This window comes from Oncorhynchus gorbuscha, linkage group LG10 (assembly GCF_021184085.1).
Source record: "Oncorhynchus gorbuscha isolate QuinsamMale2020 ecotype Even-year linkage group LG10, OgorEven_v1.0, whole genome shotgun sequence".
In the NCBI taxonomy this organism is placed as follows: domain Eukaryota; kingdom Metazoa; phylum Chordata; class Actinopteri; order Salmoniformes; family Salmonidae; genus Oncorhynchus; species Oncorhynchus gorbuscha.
Window position 1 is genome coordinate 39,143,229 of NC_060182.1, and position 16,298 is coordinate 39,159,526.

At 44.8% G+C, this 16,298-nt stretch overlaps 2 protein-coding genes across 2 annotated transcripts; one reads left to right on the forward strand and one right to left on the reverse strand.

The window, feature by feature from the left end:
- The first annotated feature begins 2,338 nt into the window (after positions 1-2,338).
- LOC124046057 (zinc finger and BTB domain-containing protein 39-like) lies at positions 2,339-8,201 on the forward strand. The gene is made up of 4 exons (XM_046366020.1): positions 2,339-2,427; positions 3,330-4,362; positions 4,396-4,998; positions 5,207-8,201. Exons 2-4 carry the CDS (start codon positions 3,367-3,369, stop codon positions 6,152-6,154), a joined length of 2,547 nt encoding a protein of 848 aa, XP_046221976.1. The 5' UTR covers positions 2,339-2,427; positions 3,330-3,366; the 3' UTR covers positions 6,155-8,201.
- A 1,776-nt stretch (positions 8,202-9,977) lies between these two features.
- Positions 9,978-14,202, reverse strand: gpr182 (G protein-coupled receptor 182). Its single transcript, XM_046364396.1, has 2 exons — positions 13,999-14,202; positions 9,978-11,964 (listed from the first exon to the last, which is right to left on the reverse strand). The coding sequence occupies exon 2, from the start codon at positions 11,959-11,961 to the stop codon at positions 10,876-10,878; it is 1,086 nt and encodes a 361-aa protein (XP_046220352.1). The 5' UTR covers positions 11,962-11,964; positions 13,999-14,202; the 3' UTR covers positions 9,978-10,875.
- Between the last annotated feature and the right edge of the window lie 2,096 nt (positions 14,203-16,298).

A 16,298-nucleotide genomic window follows, 5' to 3' on the forward strand; every position in this document is an offset into this window, starting at 1 on the left:
GTATGGTTACATAAGAGAGATGGTTACTCAAGGCAAAAAACGAAAGTACTTTTACGTTACTTTGCAACTACTTAGCCTGTTAGCTAACCTTTCCCCTAACCCTTCCCCTGATTTTAACCTAACTCCTAAAGACTTAACACTAACCTTAACCCCTAGCCTAGTTAACGTTAGCCACCTAGCTAGAATTTGTAACATATCATACTTTTTGCATATTCATAACATATTTTGGAAATTTGTAACATATTGTAATGAAACAGCAGGGAGCAGGTCTCGAACCCTCGACCTTCGAGCCCGAGGTCCGGCACGCTATCGACTGTGGCGCAAAAGCATGCTCGTGCGGCAGAGTCGATTTCCGCGCTTATAAACCCAGGGTCGTTACACTATTATACGAATTGTAATTCATAACATATCATATGAAATGGCTGATGGACTTCCACAAATGAATACATACCATACGTAACGTAACATATCATATTAAATTAAGTGTCTCGGATTTATGCAGAGAATAATAGGAAATGCTTATAGACCAGGTTAATTTTCAGGTAAGGAAAAAATGTATGAACGATAAAAACAGGTTTGGATAGCCTTTACTCTTGAAATATGTTGATTAATTAAGAATACAGTGTCACGCCCTGATCTGTTTCACCTGTCCCTGTGATTGTCTCCACCCCCTCCATGTGTCGCTTATTTTCCCCAGTGTATTTACCCCTGTGTCAGTTCGTCTTTTATGTTTTCCAACAGTTTTCCCCTTTCTCCTGCTTTTTGCTTTTCTCCTTTTTTGTGTCAGCTGATATCATCATGTCGGTGATTCTCTTGTTAACACAGGTGTGAGTGTTGACGAGGACAAGGCTGGAGATCACTCTGTCATCATGATTGAGTTCAAATAACAGACTGGAAGCTTCAAAATGATGGTGCTGCTTGGAATCATTGTTCTTCCCCTGTCATCCATGGTTACCTGCAAGGAAACACGTGCTTTTATCATTGCTTTGAACAAAAAGGGCTTCACAGGAAAGGATATTGCTGCCAGTAAGATTACACCTAAATCAACCATTCATCGAATCATCAAGAACTTCAAAGAGAGCGGTTCAAACGTTGTCTCCTAAAGCTGATTCAGCTGCGGGATCGGGGCACCACCAGAACAGAGCTTGCTCAGGAATGGCAGCAGGCAGGTGAGTGCATCTGCACGCACAGTGAAGCGAAGACTTTTGGAGGATGGCCTGGTGTCAAGAAGGGCAGCAAAGAAGCCACTTCTCTCCAGGAAAAACATCAGGGACAGACTGGACTGAGGTAAAGTAATTTTCTCTGATGAATCCCCTTTCTTTATTGTTTGGGGCATCTGGAAATAAGCTTGTCCGGAGAAGACAAGGTGAGCGCTATCATCAGTCCTGTGTCATGCCAACAGTAAAGCATCCTGAGACCGTTCATGTGTGGGGTTGCTTCTCAGCCAAAGGGAGTGGGCTCACTCACAATTTTGCCTAAGAACACAACCATGAATAAAGAATGGTACCAACACATCCTTCGAGAGCAACTTCTCCCAACCATCCAGGAACAGTTTGGTGACGAACAATGCATTTTCCAGCATGATGGAGCACCTTGCCATAAGGCAAAAGTGATAACTAAGTGGCTCGGGGAACAAAACATCGATATTTTGGGTCCATGGCCAGGAAACTCCCCAGACCTTAATCCCATTGAGAACTTGTGGTCAATCCCCAAGAGGCAGGTGGACAAACAAAAACCCACAAATTCAGACAAACTCCAAGCATTGACTATGCAAGAATGAGCTGCCATCAGTCAGGATGTGGCCCAGAAGTGAATTGACAGCATGCCAGGGCAGCTTGCAGAGGTTTTGAAAAAAAAGGGTCAACATTGCACATATTGACTCTTTGCATCAACTTAATGTAATTGTCAATAAAAGCCTTTGACACTTAAGCAATGCTTGTAATTATACTTCAGTGTTCCAGAGTAACATCTGACAAAAATATCTAAATACACTGAAGCAGCAAACTTTGAAAATGAATATATGTCATTCTCAAAGCTTTTGGCTACGACTGTACATGTACAAATTACCTTGACTAACCAATAACACCGCACAACTCGGTACCGGTACCCCCTGTACATAGCCTTTCTACAATTTATCTTCTTAAAATGTGATTTTAAACCTAACCAGAACTTTAACCCTAATCTCAACCACACTGCTTAATTTATGCCTAAAGGCCAAAAATATCATTTTGGTACATTTTTAGGATATAATTTAGACTCTGTGGCTGTGCTATCTAGTGAAAACAGAGTAAAACCTCTCGTTTTATTTTTCTCGCTTGGCCTCTTCCTGTTTGGGGGCCTTCTTTTATTTACGTCATTGTTATGCGACTACTGGCTTTAAGCTAGCGAAAACGTTAGCTAAATGGTCGAAAATACTACCTTCTATTGGTAAATAATATATTATACACATAACTTTATTTGCCATATGAGCGGCGTTATCCATCTTTGTAGAAAGGTGTTGATAGGTTTGCATTTGGTAGAAAACTGTGGCGTGCAGCTAGCTACCTTGCTAGGCTATAGCTAACGTTAGCAAACTAGCATTCAGTGAAACTTAAAAGGTTAAACGTTTCCTTAGTTTTTACCAATTGGTGTTTCTGATGTATTCGATATCTAATAATTGCATGTTAGTTAAATACGTATTAAATAGTTGGTTTACGAGCACGTGCGCGACAAAGCTGCACTCCACCTTTGCAAGTCTAACCAATCAATCACTCATTGGCTCTTATTATTGGACGTTGCAAAAATAAAGTGTTTATTATTAGTCCTGTTACTGTTGCAGAATGAGTTAGGCAATGACCAGTGGTGAAAAAAGTATCTAATTGTCATACGTGAGTAAAAGTAAAGATACGTTAACAGAAAATGACAAGTAAAAGTGAAAGTCACCCAGTAAAATACTACTAGAGTGAAAGTATCAAAAGTAAATGTAATTACTAAAATATACTTTAAGTATCAAAAGTGTGAATAATTTAAAATTCCTTATATTAAGCAAACCAGGTGGCACAATTTTCTTGTTTTCAAAATTAAATGAAGTGTTTTGTGAGTCTGCCAGATCAGAGGCAGTAGGGATGACCAGGGTTGTTCTCTTGTGAATTTGACCATTTTATGTCTCACTAAGCATTCAGAATGTAAGAAGTACTTTTGGGTGTCAGGGAAAATGTATGAAGGAAAATGTATTTTATTTTGGAATGTAGTGAAGTTAAAGTAAAAGTTGTCAAAAATGTAAATAGTGAAGTACATATTCCCCCCAAAACTACTTAAGTATCCCCCCCCCCCCTTGTATCTTCTCATAGTTGGGCTCTAGGCTGTGAGTGACACTGCCAGGGAGGGATGAGGATACGGCTGCAGGGCTTAGGCCATGCCGCCGGCCTCCTCACCGAGCTCAATCACTGCCGTCTCTCCCGCCTCTTCTGTGATGTCATCCTCCAGGTGGGGAACCGCTCCTTCACAGTGCACCGTGCGGTGCTCGCCTGCGCTGGGACACACTTTCGTAGCCTGTTCTCAGGTAGGGGGAAACAGATCGGAACCTCTGGAGCCGGAGCTAAGACAACGTACTCTCTGGACTTTGTGTCCCCGGCCAACTTTGAGAAGGTGCTGACGTTCATCTACACCGGAGAGATCTTCACAGACCTGATAGATGTAGGGGTGCTGTATGAGCTGGCAGAGAGACTGGGGGTGAGAGAGCTGGTGAGAGCCTGTCACACTACCTTCCCTGACCTGCAGCAGCTGGGCTCAGGATCTGCAGACTGTGTGGCGGATGGAGACCTGGACTCTGACATGGTTGCTGCTGCAGCTGGGTCATCAATGTGTTCGTCGTCTGCAGCATCTTGTTCCTCTCTGTCGTCATCTGCTGGTCCCTCGGCTGCTCCTACCCCGGCGTCAGCACCATCACCTCTCCCTCTCCCCCAGGGCAGCAGGGTGGCCAGGCTGGGCCGGGGTGGTGGACACACAGCCACTCTGTCCCTGCCTCTCAAAGCAGAGGATGAGCAGTCTCACCTGGGCTATGGACAGATGGCCGAAGACGAACAGATACAGCTGGCTGGAGATCAGCAGAGTTCAGGAGGTAGTCTCTCCACTGTAGCTGTTGGGGCCACCCCAGGACTTCTCCTTCCCTTGCAGCTGAAGACTGAGGAGGGTGTGGAGGTGGTGATGGGAGACAGGGTTGGTAACAGTGAGGAGGAACAGATGGTAGCTAGTGGGAGTAGAGCTGGTTCTCCAACTCCATGTGTGTCTGACGCCTGCCCCTTCCCTGACTCGTCAGCCCAGCTGGGAAGGGTGGTCTGTGGGGTAGAGGCTCCCTGTGCCCCCTCCTCCTTTAGAGACCCCCTGGACAGTCAGCAGTTGGGGGGGGTGGGTGGGCTTAGCTCTGGCCACACAGGGGTGACAGGGGTCATCTTCGAAGGGGAGGAGAATGAAGAAGATAATGAGGAAAAGAGAGAGCAGCTGCAGGGAGATGAAGTCACTGACGGAGGAGAGGACCAGTGGAGACCCCTGGCTGAAGATGTCATTGAGCTGAGCGATGACGAGAATTACATGGAGGAGGAAGAAGATGAGGACTTTGTGTGTGTGGAGAATGGAGCAGTGGTTGGCAGAGAGGGAGTGGACCCTGGCCAGTTGTCAGGTATGGTGGCGTGTAAAGCCTGTGGGATGGAATTGTTAACAGAGTCTGCTGCATTGGGGGCCCACGCGGAGACCCACCTCACTGAGACAGGGACCTGCAGGGTGTGTGGGGCATCTTTCCCCGGGGACCGCGGGGCTAGCATCACCCACGCCCTGTCCCATGTGGTGTTCTCCTGTGACATGTGTCATCTCCAGTTCTGCAGCCAGGCCAAGCTGGTACGCCACAGACGCCAGGCGGCTGCTCGGTACACCCTCCCCAGTCAGCTCCACACCGCCACCCAGGGGCACGATGGGGAGCTGCAGTGTGCCGTCTGTAACAAAACCCTCACCAAGGATTTCCAGGTCAGTGTGGTTTGATTTGCTTCATTTTTCCTGGGTGATTTGGCACGTGTTTTGTCTAATGGCAATGGTGAAATATAGACTGACATCGCTCAAACAAATTCACTGAACTCAAGAGTACACCTATTGCATTGTAGTGGCTAAGACACCTGAAGATGTGTGTTGTCCCTCGTATTGTTGACATATCGTATTGTCTCTCTCCTGCAACCAGGTCATCAGGGATCACCTGCTGAGTCACGTGTCTATCCAGTCACTGAGCTGTGGTGTGTGCCTGTTACCCCAGCCCTCCCTGTGTGCCCTGCTGTGGCACGCCCTCACCCACCTCTCCCTGCCAGTCTACTCCTGCCCCCTCTGTGCCTGCGGCTTCCTGGATCGCCCTCTGCTGGACAGACACATGGCCCTGCATGCTGAGGAGGCAGAAACTGACAGAGAGGCCATGAGGGCTCATAAAGCAGCCGGGGCAGAGGGAGAAGAGGAGCTTCGTTGCTTCTTATGCCCACAGACCTTCCGCTCTGGCACAGCCTTCCAGTACCACCTGAGTTTTCACACCAATGAGACCCAGCCCCAGGGACAGGGCAGTCAGGGGTGGACAGGGAAACGTAAGGCTGACCAGCTGGAGTACTCCTGCTCCTCCTCCTCACCCCTGGAGGCTGGCAGCCTGGGGAAGCTTGGCAACATGGGCTTAGACCTGGGGATGGGCTCCTTCCGCCTCTCAGACAAGCTGCTTCAGGGGGCCTTGGCATCTGGCTTCTCCGCAGGCCTCCTGTCCAATGGGAACTCCTCTAGCATGGGTGGGTCGGGCATGGGCGCCGCTACTCCCCGGGGGAAATGGTACCGCTGTCGCTTCTGCGGCAAACGCTTCGCCCACTCTGGCGAGTTCACCTACCACCTGCGCATTCACACTGGGGAGAAGCCGTACCAGTGCAAGGTGTGCCTGAGGTTCTTCCGAGGCCGCTCCACCATGATCTGCCACCTGAAGACCCACGCCGGGGCGCTCATGTACCGCTGCACTGTCTGCGGCCTGTATTTCTCCACGCTCAAGCTGGTGTCCTCCCACATGGAGATCCACAAGGACCACCTGCCTCCAGACTTCAACATAGAGCAGACCTTCATGTACAATGACCACTCCAAAGAACCCCTCCCCGCCCTGGACACCTGATCAGCTACTCCTCTGGTGTCCTTCTGCCTTCATCTCGCTTTCACTTTTATTTCCCACGTCTTTTTTTGTCTTTGAGCTGGTCTGTCATGCTCCTCCTCTTCTCTCTCTCTTTCTCTCTGCTTGTGAGCCTTATCTATAGACTTGTAGAATGCATTTAACTTGTTTTATGTCTGTGTTTGAGATGGTGTTTTGGATGGAAGAGACCTGTTTTGTAGCATAGCGTAAAGGACATCTTCCTTGGAAGTAGTTTAGCCACTTGATGGCAGTGTATGTCTATGGAAGGACTTATTACCGTTTACTGTTTGCAAGCTGTCTTCAAGTCAGTTGGATTTTCGTAAATTGCAGTCAAACATTTTCCTAAGTGTACTATTACTCTGCTTTACAAAAAGTGTTGTTTTTCTGTCAGTTAAGCACCATGTATTCATTTATATATGAAACGCATGATGGACCGTCTGTGTCTGTCTGAGTGAAACACCATATTTACCACTGTGCACCAAGCGTTAAAGGCCCAGTGCAGTCAAAAACGTGATATCCCTGTGTTTTATATATATTTCCACATCATGTTGTTGGAATAATACTGTGAAATTGGGACAATTATGGTTGTGAAAAGACGACCTGAAATTCCAGCCTGTTTTAGTGGGATGGAGTTTTTGCCTGCCTGGTGACATCACCAGACGGTAAATTACTTAATAGACCAATAAGAAAAAGTTCCAAACCTCTCTGCCAATTACTACTACTTTTCAGTGTTCCCCTCAGACAGTCCTAGCAAAGTTATTGCTTGCAAAATTGTTCTTTGCTAAGAAGCTATTTTAGTTTATTTTTTTACCATTTTAATTGAAAAGAATCACAGTAAGTTACTTCATTGTTAACCAGAAATTATTTGATATTTAGATTTAAAAAAACAGCTGCATTGGACCAGTAAGTGTACCTGACCAGTCATACTGTACTTTGCAACCAATGAATGTGGCCTTAATGTATCAGTTCCCTTGGAAACCATTTAGGTATGTTTTCCTCCAAGCATTTTACTTCTTTAGTGATAGACTATTTATTTATAATGCAAACATGATACTGTGGTTCATGTAGACTGTATGTATTAGTGATCAGATGATATGAACAAAACAAACATGAAACTGTGGTTCATGTAGACTGTATGTATTAGTGATCAGATGATATGAACAAAACAAACATGAAACTGTGGTTCATGTAGACTGTATGTATTAGTGATCAGATGATACGAACAAAACAAACATGAAACTGTGGTTCATGTAGACTGTATGTATTAGTGATCAGATGATACGAACAAAACAAACATGAAACTGTGGTTCATGTAGACTGTATGTATTAGTGATCAGATGATATGAACAAAACAAACATGAAACTGTGGTTCATGTAGACTGTATGTATTAGTGATCAGATGATATGAACAAAACAAACATGAAACTGTGGTTCATGTAGACTGTATGTATTAGTGATCAGATGATACGAACAAAACAAACATGAAACTGTGGTTCATGTAGACTGTATGTATTAGTGATCAGATGATACGAACAAAACAAACATGAAACTGTGGTTCATGTAGACTGTATGTATTAGTGATCAGATGATATGAACAAAACAAACATGAAACTGTGGTTCATGTAGACTGTATGTATTAGTGATCAGATGATATGAACAAAACAAACATGAAACTGTGGTTCATGTAGACTGTATGTATTAGTAATCAGATGATATGAACTAAACAAACGGTGGCTTCCAGCATTTCAAAAGCACCACATTATGCTCTGTAGACTTGCATACTTTGGATTTGGTGTTTAAACGTAACTCGTGTTTGTGTTCTATTTGGTGTCTTACCTCATTATGAAACGTTTTATTCAATTAATGCTGTTTTTTAATTGTAATTTGTATGTACTTTTTTAGTGCAAACTATGAACGTTTTCCATTATCTATACTGAACAAAAATATAAATGCAACATGTAAAGTGTTGGTCCCATGAAATAAAAGTTCCCAGAAATGTTCCATACTCACAAAAAGCTTATTTCTCTCAGATTTTGTGCACAAATATGTTTACATCCCTGTTGGTGAGCATTTCTCTTTTTCCAAGATCATCTGTCCAACTGACAGGTGTGGCATATCAAGAAGCTGATTAAACAGCATGATCATTACACAGCTGCACCTTGTTGGGGACAATAAAAGGCCACTCTAAAATGTGCATTTTTGTCACACAACACAGTGCCACAGATGTATCAAGTTTTGAGGGAGAATGCAATTGGCATGCTGACTGCAGGAATGTCCAGTAGAGCTGTTGCCATAGAATTTAATGTTAATTTCGCTACCATAAACTGCCTCCAACATCATTTTAGAGAATTTGGCAGTACGTCCAATCGGCCACAGAACCGCAGACTACGTGTAACTACTCCAAACCAGAATCTCCACATCTGGCTTCTTCCCCTGCGGGATCGTCTGAGACCAGCCACCCGGACAGCTGATGGAACTGTGGGTTTGCACAACCAAATAATTTCTGCACAAACTGTCAGAAACTGTCTCAGGGAAGCTCATCTGCGTGCTCGTCATCCTCACCTGACTGCAGTTTGGCGTCGTAACCGACTTCAGTGGACAAATGCTCACCTTCGATGGCCACTCTGTTCACAGTGTGAACAGAGTGCCCCATGGTGGCGGTGGGGTTATGGTATGTGCAGGCAGGCATAAGCTACGGATAACGAACACAATTGCATTTTTATTTTATCGTTGGCATTTTGAATGCACAGGGATACCGTAATGAGACCCTGAGGCCCATTGTCGTGCCATTCATCCGCCGCCATCACCTCATGTTTCAGCATGCTCAATTACATGTCACCCATTGAGCATGTTTGGGATGCTCTGGATTGATGTGTACAACAGCGTGTTCCAGTTCCCGCCAATATCCAGCAACTTCGCACAGCCATTGAAGAGTGGGACAACATTCAAACAGGACACAAATGACAGCCTGATCAACTCTTTTTTTATTTTTTATTTTTTTTATTTTTTACTTTAAAAAAAAGGTATCTATGACCAACAGACGCATGTCTGTATTCCCAGTCATGTGAAATCCATAGATTAGGGCCTAATGAATTTATTTAATTTGACTGATTTCCTTATATGAACTGTAACTCGGTCAAATCTTTGACATTGTTGTATATTGCATTTATATTTGTGTTCAGTGTCGTTTCTTGTTCTGTAAAGAATAAAGTAAACAGAAAAATGTTTTGAGAATCCCATTATCTTGTAACGTTTAGACCTAGGCTTGATTCTTCTTCATTGCATTTAATATGTTATGATGTCCACTGCCACAGAATACTACCTTCGTCATCACATTTTAATGATGCAACTGCAGTTATGCACAATTGAAAGCGTTTATCTAGTTCCTGCCTCAGGGATAGGTGACCTTTTAAACTAGAGCCCTGTTCTGCTCTAGGTAGGCTGCTTCCTCCCATTGTGCCATATGCGGAGGGACACCTATGTCTTTCCTCCCTCCACTGATCATCATGTCAACATCATTAAACCAAGGGACCTTTCCCTCTGCACTTCCCAGTGAAAGCAAACACAGGCCCGTATTCAACTAAAATAATTTGGATTTTGTGTATTTATTACCACACAATAAAAAGTTATTACATTTTTTGGTTAGTTTCCCAGACAGAATAAGCCCAGTCCTGAACTAAAAAGCAAGCTCAGTGGAGAATCTCCTTTGGGATAGCAGGATACCAACCCATATAGTAATACTATGAGATGTTCATAGTGTTGTCCCTATTGAGAAGTCATCAAAAGGACAAGCTTTTGACTTTAATAATACACAATCATTCTGTTTGAAATACTTTTATTGAATCTAACAGGTGACGTCATTCAGCATCCAACACATTTACAAATTTAGTAGCTTTAAAAATATATAGTCAAATACAATCAGAACATTTGTTAAATATGGATGTCACTGTGTGGAAATTAAGATGTGTATATATGTTTGTGTAATCAAAATTGTTTAACATTTATCTGCTACAGTTCAACATTTTTACAAAGTTTTTTTATGGTCAGTAGTTATAAGGATCAATCTTATCTGTGTTGCACAGAGAATTGTTTGTTTGCGAGGAAGCATTCCTCTTCAACCTGTGACGTAATGACTGCAATTCTGTCCTCCAGAAGTTCCTAGACATTGGTGCCATAAGTTCCTATGGGAGTTTAAAGATGGAAAGAAATCTGTAAATGTTTCCTTCCTTTCTCTGTTTACAACATTGATGGGCTGAAAAACTGGATGATGAGAAAAATGGGAGACAGATTATGAGAGGGACACTGAGTGTTTGTCAGCCTATAATTTACATGACTATTGCTTAGTGACCAAGGCTGCATCCCTAATCTCCACACTTCTCCAAAAGTGTGCACTTGCACACTCCCTGTCTTGGATTTAACAATGATGGAAACTCCCTCCAGGCAATGCTTACACTAATCAAATGCTTAAAAATCCATGACAGGGAGTGTGCAAGTGCAACCTTTGGAAGTAGGGTGGACAATCTGGACTCAAGTCATAAACAGCAAAGACTATTAGGAGGCTTCGTGTCTTGTGCCCTGTCTTTTAGCCTGTGAAAGCAGCACACGCTTCAGTAACAGTTCTGAAGTGATTTTTTTCCTTTCCTCCATTGTCCTTCAGTGATGATGGCTAGTTAAGTCTCAATGTGACACTGTGATGCTTCCTTTTTCTATGAGGCAGCAACGTCAGAATGGCTGGTACTCATGTTGCTAAGCTTGCGTTCCTTCTTCCCTGTGCCTGGTCCTCCTGCATTGGGTGCAGTTTCTTGGGGATTCAACCCTCCTGGGTCCTCCCTGGGTGTATAGTGGACCACAGCATTGATCAGGTTGTTGCGGAAGCTCTTGCTGAGAAAGTTGTAGAGGACTGGGTTGGCGATGCAATGGAAGAGGGACAGGCACTGGACCACACTGAAGGAGAAGTAGAGCACCTCCACTGTGTTGCAGCTGAACACGTGAGGGTCCAGATCATCCACCATTATCAGGAACATGACCATGTGGTACGGCAGCCAGCAGAGGACAAACACAAGGGAGTACACATGCACCAGCCACACATCCCGTCTTCCCTGCACGTCTGGAGCGGAGCGCACCGCTCGGGCGATCAGCACGTTACAGGTGACGATGAAGGAGACCGGGACCAGGAACTGGAAGATGAGGCAGAGGAAGGATATGGAGACGAACCACTCAATGTAGTCTGGCAGCATGTAGCAGCCGGGCTCGTCCCACTCCAGCAGGTCCACGTGGAAGTTCTCCAGCAGAGCCAGGAACAGGGAGAAGAACCACAGAGCACCACAGAGCAGCCAGCGGCGACGCCTGGCCACGGGGAAGCATGCGGGAGACGAGGGCCTGGACAGGGACAGGTAGCGCTCCAGGGTCATGAAGGCCAGGAAGAAGGAGCTGCTGTAGAAGTTGACTGTGTAGATGAGGTGGGTGGCTTTACACAGGAAGCGGCCCCACAGCCACACCTTGTCCATGGTGACCTCCAGCATGAAGAAGGGCATCATCAGAACCACCATCAGGTCCGACAGGCTCACATTGATGACACAGAACAAGACGCCGTTGGCCGAGTGGCGCCGGCGCCAGTTGACCCACACCACCAAGGTGTTCTCAGCCAGCCCCACCATGAACAGCAGCAGGTAGAGAAGGAACAAGGCGATCCGCCGATAGTCCTTATCCAGACTGATGGTGCACTCGTAGACGAACCACGGTGTGCCATTGAAGAAATTAAACGAGGAGTTGTGGAAGTCGTGTTCGTTCATGGTCTGTTGAATGCAGAGGAAATTGTTAGCTGTGTTAGGAGTTTAGTATTGGGCTAATCAGTTAATAGTCTGACGTTACATAACGTAAGCAGTGGAGGACATGGATTGTTCAAACATGGATTTCTGGCTTGTTTATTAGTTTGCTAATGTAGCCTACAAAGATGAGATGTGAGGAGCATTTCTCACCATAGAATTGTCATGAATCATTTTTAAATCTACAGTGCCTTCAGAGAGTATTCATACCCCTTGACTTATTAGACATTTTGTCGTGTTACAGCCTTAATTATCACCCATCTACAAACAATATCCCATCATGACAAAGTGAAAACATGTTTTTAGAAATGTTGGCAAATTCTTTGAAAATGAAATACAGAAATATCTCATTTACATAAGTATTTCCACAGCTGTCTCAATACTTTGTAGAATGACCTTTGGCAGTGATTACAGCTGTGAGTCTTTCTGGGGGTGTCTCTTTTCAAGAATCTTTTCAAAATTCTTCAAGCTCTGTCAAATTGGTTGTTGATCACTGCTAGACAACCATTTTCCTGTCTTTCCATAGATTTTCAAGTAGATTCAAGTCAAATCAAATCAAATGTTATTGGTCGCACACAGATATTTAGCAGATGTAGAGAAATTCTAAAAACTTTAAACACTCAGAAACATTCACTGACTTCTTGGTAAGAAACTCCAGTGTAGATTTGTCCTTGTGTTTTAGGTTATTGTCCTGCTGAAAGGTGAATTAATTTCCCAGTGTCTGGTGGAAGGCAGACTGAACCAGGTTTTCCTCTAGGATTTTGTCTGCACTTAGCACCATTTTGTTTATTCTTTATCCCAGTTCTTAACAATCACAAGTATTCTTGAAAATATGGAGTGTGGCACTCAGTAATACGTTGTATTGGATTTGCCCAAAACATAACACTTTGTATTCAGGACAAAAAGTTAATTGCTTTGCCACATGTTTTGCAGTATTACTTTAGTGCCTTTTTAAAAACAGGATGCATGTTTTGGAATATTTTAATTCTGTACAAGCTTCCTTCTTTTCACTCTACAGTATCAATCAGGTTAGTATTGTGGAGTAACTACAACGTTGTTGATCCATCATCAGTTTTCTCCTACCACAGCTATGAAACTCTGCAACTGTTTTAAAGTCACCATTGGCCTCATGGTGAAATCCCTGAGTGGTTTCCTTCCTCTCTGGAAACTGAGTTAGGAAGGTCGCCTGTGTCTTTGTAGTGAATTGGTGTATTGATACACCATCCAAAGTGTAATTAATAACTTCACCATGCTCAAAGGGATATTCAATGTCTGCTTTTTTATTTGTTTATTTTATCTACCAGTAGGTGCCCTTCTTGGAAAGGCATTGGAAAACTTCCCTGGTCTTTATGGTTAAATCTGTGTTTAAAATTCACTGCTCAACTCTGGGACCTTAAAGATAATTGTATGTGTGGGGTACAGCGATGAGGTAGTCATAAAAAAAACATGTTAAACACTATTACTGAACACATGCACCTTATTATGCCCATGCACCTTATTATGTGATTTGTTAAGCACATGTATACTCCTGAATTTATTCCGGCTTGCCATCACAAAGGGGTTAAATACTTATTGACTCAAGATATTTCAGCTTTTCATTTTAAATGTATTTGTCAAAAATTCCAAAAACATAATTCCACTTTGACATTATGGGATCCTGTGTGTCTCAAATCTAAATCGAATCCAACTAAATTTGGATAAAGTAAAGAGGTGAGAATACCTTTTGAAGGCACAGTACCTGAGAAAATATCAGACACTATGGTATGCATATACTATCTTCTGTTTTCCTCTTTAGTAATCATAATAATATAGCAACAAAATGCATGAATACATTACTTTGTGTATAGTGTAATGAGAGAATGAAATCATAAACAGGAATAAATAATAATAAATATTCATATTCACAAATGAACATTTTCATATATCACTCACAAGTCTAAACTCAAATCATTGCAAATTCTACTAGAGGTGAAGAACAGGAGGAAGCAATACGGTCATACATACAGTATCCTGATGTGCTGCGAAGCGGAGTGCCTGGCAATAGATGATGGGTGGTGAGGGAAGGTCCCTCAGGGCAGGCGGCTTTCTTGGTCTGCCTGCTTGGGAAGCTAGCTGTGGCTTGGAGGAGCAAGAAGACCGTACTGGCTCTGGGGTCCTGGAGAATCTGTGCTTAGTTTAGGCAGGCTAGATGAAGCCTTTTCCTCCCCTCATTCACCCCCCTGTCCTGTCCCCTCAGAGCCAGAGTTGACAGGACATCCTAAGAAATGGGGGTGGGACTTGGTGGTGCAGAGCAGGGCAGGAAAGCCTTGATGGCTGTGGGGCTGCCTATGTCCCAAATGGCACCCTTTCCCCCCATTTAGTGCAACATATTTTTTGCCCTGGTCAAAACTAGTGCACTAGATGGGGTGTAGGGTGCCACTGGGGTCAGTGTGACCGTGGCCCAGCGCTCCTACCTGCCAGGCTAGCTCACACCCCAACACGTAACATTAGCACATAACGTTCTGAAAACCATGTGTTTCTTAGAGTTTGGTGAGAGTGTGGTTGTCCTATTGCACAGGGTTTCCCGATGTCGGTCCTGGTCCACGTTTTGTTTTTTGCCCTAGCACTAGACAGCTAATTCGAATAACCAACTCAAGCTTTGATTATTGTTGTTATGCAGGTGAATGAGGACCCAAAAGCGACTTGGCGAAAACAGAGTCTTTAATCCAGTAAAGTAAATATACAATCATAAAGCACAATTCCACTGGCAATGACGAGAACAGACTGGAGACTCGATCATGAACTGCAGGTTGCCTCGGGAAGGCACTTGAACGTAGCAGACTCAGACACCTGCTCACCACGCAGCATCTGAGGGAAACACGACACGACAGGGCGATACACAGACACAGCACGGTGAACAATAGACAAGGATCCGACAGGGCAGAAACGGAAAACAAGGGGAGAAATAGGGACTCTAATCAGGGAAAAAGATAGGGAACAGGTGTGGGAAGACTAAATGATTGATTAGGGGAATAGGAACAGCTGGGAGCAGGAACGGAACGATAGAGAGAAGAGAGAGAGGAAGGGAGAGAGAAAAAGGGGAACGAACCTAAAAAGACCAGCAGGGGGAAAACGAACAGAGGGAAAAGCAAAATGACAAGACAATATAAGACAAAACATGACAGTACCCCCCCACTCACCGAGCGCCTCCTGGCGCACTCGAGGAGGAATCCTGGCGGCAATGGAGGAAATCATCAATAAGTGAACGGTCCAGCACGTCCCGAGACGGAACCCAACTCCTCTCCTCAGGACCGTAACCCTCCCAATCCACTAAGTATTGGTGACCCCGTCCCCGAGAATGCATGTCCATGATCCTACATACCTTGTAAATAGGTGCGCTCTCGACAAGGACGGGAGGGGGGGGAGACGAACGGGGGTGCGAAGAAAGGGCTTGACACAGGAGACATGGAAGACAGGATGGACGCGACGAAGATGTCGCGGAAGAAGCAGTCGCACAGCGACAGGATTGACGACCTGGGAGACATGGAACGGACCAATGAACCGCGGAGTCAACTTACGAGAAGCTGTCGTAAGGGGAAGGTTGCGAGTGGAAAGCCACACTCTCTGGCCGCAACAATACCTTGGACTCTTAATCCTACGTTTATTGGCGGCTCTCACAGTCTGTGCCCTGTAACGGCAAAGTGCAGACCTCACCCTCCTCCAGGTGCGCTCACAACGTTGGACAAACGCTTGAGCGGAGGGAACGCTGGACTCGGCAAGCTGGGATGAGAACAGAGGAGGCTGGTAACCCAGACTACTCTGAAACGGAGATAACCCGGTAGCAGACGAAGGAAGCGAGTTGTGAGCGTATTCTGCCCAGGGGAGCTGTTCTGCCCAAGACGCAGGGTTTCTGAAAGAAAGGCTGCGTAGTATGCGACCAATCGTCTGATTGGCCCTCTCTGCTTGACCGTTAGACTGGGGATGAAACCCGGAAGAGAGACTGACGGACGCACCAATCAAACGACAGAACTCCCTCCAAAACTGTGACGTGAATTGCGGGCCTCTGTCTGAAACGGCGTCTAACGGGAGGCCATGAATTCTGAACACATTCTCGATGATGATTTGTGCCGTCTCCTTAGCGGAAGGAAGTTTAGCGAGGGGAATGAAATGTGCCGCCTTAGAGAACCTATCGACAACCGTAAGAATCACAGTCTTCCCCGCAGACAAAGGCAGACCGGTAATGAAGTCTAGGGCGATGTGAGACCATGGTCGAGAAGGAATGGGGAGCGGTCTGAGACGACCGGCAGGAGGAGAGTTACCTGACT